Genomic DNA, 8,587 nt, shown 5'->3' with positions numbered 1-8,587 from the left:
TTTATTTTTTCCAATTTCAATTTTTTATTTTTTATAATTTTTTGTATTTCACATGGCACGCTTTGATTTAGAAGAAAAAATTCAGAACAGTTTTTGACACTTTCGATACCAGAAGCAACAACAAAATACACGCAAATTTTGTTTTTGCTCTACTGATACTACCTGTTTAATGTGCCTTGCCCAAAACCTTCTCATATTTGTTTGACACCTTCCACGTTTCTGCTCCACATGAAAGAACTGGAAGATGGAGAATGCTGATAAGCCGCACGGGAGTGAATCGCCTTGTCGAAAACCACGTATTTTCCTCAAACAGCACGGAAGGTCCTTCCTAATTTGGACTGAACTGAATGTTGTACTCAACATCATATTATATTGATATAATATTGTATTCATCCTGGTGCTGAAGGTTAACTAACTGCATGACCATGTTCTGGATATTTTGTTCCACGCCGGTGTGGGCCAGAAGAGTTCGGACCAGACTTTCCGGGATTTCTATGATGGAAAAATCGGGTGGATTTCTGTTAAGTTTATGGCCCTTGGCCGAAGATAGTTTGTCTTCGTGTCATTCCGGTATCGTAGTTCCGACTATCTTAAATATTTTTTGTTTTAAAAAAGTCGTCAAGGCCAGTCAAAGCCCTTCTACGTTGCAGAACTCATATTTACATAATAAGGTGGAAATAAATAAGGGTGACAGCCGACTCATGTAGAAATACTTAAAGGAGGTAGTCGACTACCTGATCAATAACACGGAGGCACAGAAAATATTGGAAAAGTGATAACATATAACACCAACTACGTAGACAGCTTTGAAATTGCGGAAAACTTAAATTATTTTTTCGTGGACAGCATTTTGGGAATACATACCAATATAGAGTGTGTAAACTATGACTTTTTCGAGCAACGAGCTTCCACAAGTACGCTAAAATTTGAAGAGGTCTCAACGGAAGATATTCTTTAAATTGCCAAAAAAATTAAGCGGAAAATTGGGGAAAACAACCTTCTACCTGAAGGTGTTATTAAGGACTCTGCTGATTATATGGGATATTTCTATGCCCTACTAATAAATAAGAGTCTCCAAACAGGATCAATACCGGAAGAATGGAAAATTGCATCAATAGTGCCCGTTAAGAATGTTGGAAAAACGGTTAAATCTGAGGAGCTAAGGCCCATTAATACTCTCCCTAGCTTGGAGCAAATGCTAGAAACCGTTGTGAAAAACTAGCTACAGTACTATGTGGAATCCAATAAAATACTCATAAAGAACAATCTGAAATCAGAGCTAAACATTCCTGTGACACTGCGCTGAAGCTTGTGCTTTCTCAATGGAAGAAGCAACAAGTTTTTTTACCACGCTATGAAGTTTGAGTACAATATTAAGAAGGGCAACCTGTCGGATTATCTTAGCGATAATCTCCGATATATAAATGAGACGCATACATATTTGTTGAGAGAGAACAACATCTTCAGACTCCCGAAGTATAGAACGGAAGTGGACAAAACAAATATTTTCTATAAAGGCTTCAATGAATTACCAAAGGCTATAAAAAAATGTGATACTATCACTCTTCAAGCGGCTGCTATATGACTATTGTAGAACGCAGCCTACAAGATAGTGATATATCAACATTAGCGTGGATTGGAAACTAGGCCTTTCCAACCACCAAGATATCGAGACTAGGTGGATCGGAAACTCGGCTTTTCCGACTACCTAGAGTACATTAAAACCCTTAGATAATAAACAATAAATGAGCGGATTGGAAACTAGGCCTTTCCAACCGTCACGCAAGCGCGACTGGGTGGATCGGAAACTCGGCCTTTTCGACCACCCAGGAGATATCAAGATGCGGAGTAACCCAAAAATTATAGCGCGGATTGGAGACTCGACCTTTCCAACCGTCTACATAACTTCCGGAAAATTGCATGCTTTTATATTGACATAAAATAATTGCTGTGATAAAGAAATAATGCTCTTTAAAATTTTCCGTAGAGCATATTGTATTTAAAATTTTGGTTTTTNCCTTTCCAACCGTCACGCAAGCGCGACTGGGTGGATCGGAAACTCGGCCTTTTCGACCACCCAGGAGATATCAAGGAGTAACCCAAAAATTATAGCGCGGATTGGAGACTCGACCTTTTCAACCGTCTACATAACTTCCGGAAAATTGCATGCTTTTATATTGACATAAAATAATTGCTGTGATAAAGAAATAATGCTCTTTAAAATTTTCCGTAGAGCATATTATATTTAATATTTTGTTTCAAATTTTAAGTCCAAATCTAATTATAAGAATGTTAAAGCTTTTTTGTAATGAAGTCTAACAGACTGTAAAAAAATAAATAAATAAAATAAAAATTATTTGACAATATACTAATTTTTTACAAGTTTGTGGACCGTGATGGTAAATAATAGTTTCCCCNCAAATTTTAAGTCCAAATCTAATTATAAGAATGTTAAAGCTTTTTTGTAATGAAGTCTAACAGACTGTAAAAAAATAAATAAATAAAATAAAAATTATTTGACAATATACTAATTTTTTGCAAGTTTGTGGACCGTGATGGTAAATAATAGTTTCCCCTTTTACTTGTCTAGAATATTTCTTTTAACGGTAAACTTAAAAAAAAAAATCAAATCTATGCTAAAATATTACCCCTAAATAGAATGTTGGCAACACAGGTGTATGGTATTTATTGGCATCACTGACCCCCACCAGATCGACGTCACTTTGTGTCAAATTCTCGTTTTTTTTTCTATGCCTAGTGAANAAAAAATAAATAAATAAAATAAAAATTATTTGACAATATACTAATTTTTTGCAAGTTTGTGGACCGTGATGGTAAATAATAGTTTCCCCTTTTACTTGTCTAGAATATTTCTTTTAACGGTAAACTTAAAAAAAAAATCAAATCGTATTGTTCTATGCTAAAATATTACCCCTAAATAGAATGTTGGCAACACAGGTGTATGGTATTTATTGGCATCACTGAACCCCACCAGATCGACGTCACTTTGTGTCAAATTCTCGTTTTATTTTCTATGCCTAGTGAAATTTTTCAATTTTCGCATTGAAAAATTGAAATTTCGTGCATTTTAGCAGCATATAAACGTGAATCGTGAAGTTCTAATGCAATAAAAGAATAATCAGAGTATCGACGACAACGGGGTAAATTGAAGTGCATCTGTAAAACAGTGAAAAAGTTCATTAGTACGTGGCGTTAAATGCTGTGCTAATTTCTTGTTCCTATCTTTCCACTTTTCTTGATTTGNCATTAGTACGTGGCGTTAAATGCTGTGCTAATTTCTTGTTCCTATCTTTCATATTTTTTCATATATATTATTGTATGTACAATTGATTGTGTGACGAACTTTACACATTGATTTGTTTTGGGTGCTGGCGGTGGTGGCGGCTACGGTATTTGTCAATTAATAATTTGCGGTGTGCAAACCAAAAAAAAAGTTTTGCAAGGTCCGGCCGGATCTTTGGAAAGGACAAGGGAGACGGAAACTACCCCCTCAGCAATGTCGGATATGGTTCTGAATAAACCTACTCCGGAACGGAGTTCGACTGGCAGTAAAGATCCCGAAATGAAGGGTTGGCTCATGAAGTGGACCAACTATATTAAAGGCTACCAACGGCGTTGGTTTGTTCTATCTCGTGGAGTTTTGAGCTACTATCGAAATCAAGCAGAAATGAACCACACATGCCGCGGAACAATATCGCTTCATGGTGCTCTCATACACACAGTAGATTCCTGCACATTTGTTATCTCAAATGGAGGTACCCAAACCTTTCACATAAAAGCTGCCAATGAGGTAGAACGACAGTCTTGGGTGACAGCACTGGAGTTGGCCAAGGCGAAAGCCATTCGAACTATGGAATCGGAAGAAGAGGAGGAAGTTCAGACGGCACATGTTGTACCCAGTCAAGAAATCCACACAGTAATTGCCGACCTAAGTGGTCGTTTGGAGAGCTTGCGCACCTGTTACGATTTAATCACTAAACATGGTGTAGCATTACAGAGAGCCCTCACTGAGTTAGAATCGAATGATGAAGAGTCGCTTGCCAGTCGCACAAAGATAGTTAATGAGCGCGCTACACTTTTCCGTATTACATGCAATGCAATGATTAATGCATGTAATGATTACCTGCGCAGCGCTGAGTCGCAAGGCTACAAATGGTCAAAAATGGTTGAGCACGAGAGAGAGCAACGACAACGTTTGGAAGAAATGGTAGAGATGTTAGCCAAGCAACAAACTCGCCTTGAGCAAGCCGCACACACAGCCGCGCACCAAAACAAATCATTGGCAATAGCAAACGAAAGTACTGCCTCGCTGAATGCAGTTACATCTGACGACGAAAACGAATTTTTCGACGCGGAAGAGAACAACGGAGTGTTTGGAGAAAACTTGCCGAAGGAAGCTTCCGAATTTGTAATGACATTGCCCTCGAATACAGGCAACCACAAAGGCGTCGATGTCGAGGACGGATCTTTTGTTATGAAACTCCAAAAGACTCGCTCTAATTCCGAAGAGCAAGCACATCATAGTAGCTCATCGGAAAATGAAGAGCAAAAGCAAAACGAATCCGAACCTCAGCAAGTGGTTGTAATTAGCAAAAAAAGTAACACATCCTCCGAACAAAGCAGTTCAAATCACAAATATGGAAATCCGAAAACCCAAAAGAGCCTACAACTTTCGAAAACTACTAGACAACGACGTACTCGCGTGCCAGATAAACCAAATTATCCGCTAAATTTGTGGTCAATAATGAAAAATTGCATCGGCAAGGAGTTGTCTAAAATACCGATGCCAGTTAATTTCAATGAACCACTCTCAATGTTGCAAAGGCTTACGGAAGATTACGAGTATGCAGATTTGTTGGATGCAGCTGCACGTTGCACTGACGAATGTGAACAATTGGCGTACGTGGCAGCCTTCACCATAACTAGCTACGCAACAACAGCAAATCGCACTGGTAAACCTTTCAATCCGCTTTTGGGTGAAACCTACGAATGCGATCGTATGGATGATCTTGGATGGCGTGTAGTGGCTGAACAAGTATCACATCATCCTCCAATGGCTGCGTTTCACTGCGAGGGCCGCGAGTGGGCCTGCTGGCAGGAGTTCACCATGACAAGCAAGTTTCGTGGCAAATATTTGCAGGTGAGTTATATAACATTATAGATGCTTTAGTATATCTAAACAATTTTGAGTTGCATATCAAGTAAAAACTTCATTTGACCATAGCCGTATGCAAACATTTATATACACATGCATATACATACATATACGAATATAAATATATTTACTATATACATAGTTTACTATATACGTAGTTTGCAAAATAGCCTCAATTAAATATCGTTGTCGTTCTAACACGCAATAGACCGATTGTTTCGACTGTTCAAACGCTTGCCCTTTTTTAATTCGGTCGTCAATTTTCTTCGTTTATTTGTTGACTTAGCCGCGCGCATGTTCTCGTAGGCATACCTGCAAACGATTGATAGCATCCATGTAGGAAAGACCACTGATACTCGCTTAGTGACCCTTTAGTGGGATACGAAGTATGCCTACTTCATAACGGGTTTTATTTGAAACGTTTCTAATTTTCCAAATAAATACGCTGACCAAGGGGTCAGACTGTTTGGGAAAATCAACAATATAATTTTGGCTCCTAGAGTTTTTCTTACTTCTGTCAACAGGACAATTTTTGAAAAAAAAAATAAATAAAAAAGTGGTGAGGGCTTAAATACAATTATGTACAAATCGCTAATTTGCTGGAATAGTGTCATAATCCAACAAATCAAAAACTCGAGAAAAACGGATTTAAAGTTTACACTCCAATAGTCAAAATGATGACAAGTTTTCTCCTAATGACCTGTGGTAATCGATACTTACAGTTATGAAATTTTTACGCAACATAGAAGGTAATTTCTGCATACTTAACTAATAAATTGGGATTATGACACTCTTGCACATGGGCGTAGCCAGGTAGGGGCAGGGGGGTGCTCGAGCCCCCCCTAACTTTCAAATTTTCCTTATATATATATATAAAATAGTACCCTGAAATGCCAGCTTAATAGGGTCGAGCCCCCCTAAATTTCATTCTGGCTACGCCGATGCTCTTGCACAAATACATATGTATGTGCGTATGTACATTAATGTGCGCCTTATTTGTATGTAAAAAATTGGTTTGTAAGCTTCAACGCAAGACCCACCCAGAGGTTTGTTTGGTTAAAAAAACGAGCTCTGCGAAAAAATTTTAAAATAAAAAGTTTTCGTACGGACGTTGCCATAAGGAAACTATCCGCCAAGTGGCCCGTGCGATCCTTTCTCCGGACCCACTCGCGCATTACATCGGAGTAGAATTAAAAGAACTTGTTTGTAACTAATCAGTCAATGGAGTTTTGCACGCTGATTTGAAATATGGCTACGCCATTTTCATATCTCGTCAGGCTTGAAAATTGAGTTTCGCCCAAAAACAAAATCACCCGAAAAATTTTCTTCCGCCCATAGTAAATACATGGAAAGAAAAAGTTGAAAGTGAACAGATTCGGGGAAAATGAAACTCATGATGAGGCTGATTATCTTTCATAATGAAAATATATACCAAAATTAACAGGACGAGAAGCGAAGTTGTTTTCATCTGTCTACACAAAGTACCGTGCCCCTCAATTTTAAATATATCCAAATAAAATTTTGGAGCGCTCTCGCTTTTTATAAATGTTCAACTGATTGTTCAGATATGAGATAGGTATAAGTTAAATTTTTTACACTATGAACTTGAACGTTTAAAAAGATTAATTTGTGTGTTAATTTCATTTCTTATTAAACGAGTCCGATTACGCCCATTTTCAGTACCTACGAGGTGCTAAGTCTCGCTGAGATATATTAATCTAATAGATATCGCGGGCACAGACGAACGTGCACACTTGCATTGATCGATATCTCTCCCCATTCGGAACATGTTTGTGTGTGTTGTATATATGTATGCATACGCACTTGTCTACATCAATAAATTGCTCAAAAGCTGTCGGTGAAAACTAGTCCTAAAATGATATATTTCCGAGATAAATTAGATTTGGCCCCATTCACTGTAGGGTAAAACCAAAGCCATTAGTGAGTGTAACGTGAGTACACACATGCACGCGCCTGTTTGACCTTTGTATTAGCTTTAATTAATTATCAATAAAAGTACATCAAAGTAAACTGATTTTTTCCACTTTTTTGCAATTTTCAGGTTATTCCTCTTGGTAGCGCATTCGTGAATTTCCCCGCAACTGGTCACAAATATACATGGCGTAAAGTGACAACGACTGTGAATAATATTATCGTTGGGAAATTGTGGGTCGATCAACATGGCGATATGGAGATCAGGGGAATTAATGCAGCATCAGGCCTTGTATGCCATCTAAAATATATTCCCTATTCGTATTTCTCACGCGAACAACAGCGCCGCGTTAAGGGCGTAATCATGAATCGAAATAAAGAAGTTAAATGGGTGCTGCGTGGCACTTGGGATTCTTCCATTGAAATTGCGCCCGTTCTTTCCACTACTGGCACCGTTGATAGTCCAGTTTACCAAACCAATGGCTACAAAACAGTGTGGACGCGCCGAGAGTCGCCACCAGATAATGAAAAGTTCTATAACTTTACTACATTGGCAGCCCAATTGAATGAACCAGAAGAGGGCGTTGCTCCAACCGACTCCCGTCTACGGCCCGATCAGCGTTTGATGGAAGAAGGTCGATGGGACGAGAGTAATCGTGAGAAATTGCGTCTAGAGGAGAAACAACGCAGAAAGCGGCGAGAACGCGAAGCGGAAGCTGAAGCCGCAGCGAATGAGGGGCGACCATATCCCCCATATGAACCGATTTGGTTTAGACGCGAAAAGGAAGAGGGAAGCGATAATTTGGTGCATGTTTTCAACGAACGCTATTGGCAGCACAAGCGTGACCAAGACTGGTCTATGTGTCCTGATATATTCTAAATGCAATTAACATTTTTAAGAAAGGCAAAACAGCAAAAACCATTACCGCATATTTGAAAAGCTGATGATTAATTGCGAAAGTTAAAGTTAAAATTAATTATTAAAACAAAAGTAAAGAAAACAAAATAAAAGTTTTTCAAGTAAATACAAAGTCCAAATAAAGAAATATGAAAAATTACTTACACGAATACTTTTACATGCAGAAAAAAAGAGCAGAGAATGCAAAATTACACCATGAAAATAATCATAAAGAAATTGAAGTTGATGCCCTTTTACATGAAAAGAATTGTGCTGTATAAGTAAATTATTAAAAATATTAATTTTAAACAAAAAATACTATTAAATTTCTTAAAGGACTTTAAGCATTTTTGTATGAGTTATTATTAGCAATGCGCTTAGAAATACATATTGGCAAAAGAGTACACAAAAATCTAAAGCAAAACAGGGGTAGTACATATGTGTATGCAAAGCAAAAGCGGAAAATAAAAGAATTCCGTACAATAAACAATAATCTTGCTCTTTGTTAGTTTTAGCAAATATCTACGAATAGCTGCTGGTATTTTGCGATATATCGACGATAGTGAACGATATGCCGTCAT

At 37.9% G+C, this 8,587-nt stretch overlaps 1 protein-coding gene across 4 annotated transcripts; it reads left to right on the top strand.

Moving 5' to 3' along the window:
• The first annotated feature begins 2,820 nt into the window (after positions 1 to 2,820).
• Osbp (oxysterol binding protein) lies at positions 2,821 to 8,350 on the top strand. 4 transcript variants are annotated; one of them, XM_017616174.1, is made up of 3 exons: positions 2,821 to 3,161; positions 3,456 to 5,161; positions 7,239 to 8,350. In XM_017616174.1, exons 2-3 carry the CDS (start codon positions 3,518 to 3,520, stop codon positions 7,986 to 7,988), a joined length of 2,394 nt encoding a protein of 797 aa, XP_017471663.1. In that variant the 5' UTR covers positions 2,821 to 3,161; positions 3,456 to 3,517; the 3' UTR covers positions 7,989 to 8,350. The 4 variants fall into 4 exon arrangements, with proteins under 4 accessions (XP_017471663.1, XP_017471662.1, XP_017471659.1 ...); XM_017616173.1 differs by having other exon boundaries at positions 2,821 to 3,203; XM_017616170.1 differs by having other exon boundaries at positions 2,821 to 3,263; positions 3,324 to 5,161.
• The last annotated feature ends 237 nt before the right edge of the window (positions 8,351 to 8,587 follow it).

This window comes from Rhagoletis zephyria, unplaced genomic scaffold (genome assembly GCF_001687245.7).
Source record: "Rhagoletis zephyria isolate East Lansing unplaced genomic scaffold, Rhagoletis_zephyria_1.1 Rzeph_scaffold_01161, whole genome shotgun sequence".
Lineage (NCBI taxonomy): Eukaryota > Metazoa > Arthropoda > Insecta > Diptera > Tephritidae > Rhagoletis > Rhagoletis zephyria.
The sequence above is the reverse complement of the archived record's forward strand: the minus strand, read 5'-3'. Positions and strand labels throughout refer to the sequence as shown.

Coding starts and splice junctions, on each gene's coding strand:
- Osbp (XM_017616174.1), top strand. CDS start 3,518: ATGTCGGATATGGTTCTGAATAAACCTACTCCGGAACGGAGTTCGACT. Junction 5,162..7,238: donor TTCGTGGCAAATATTTGCAG/GTGAGTTATATA, acceptor TGCAATTTTCAG/GTTATTCCTCTTGGTAGCGC.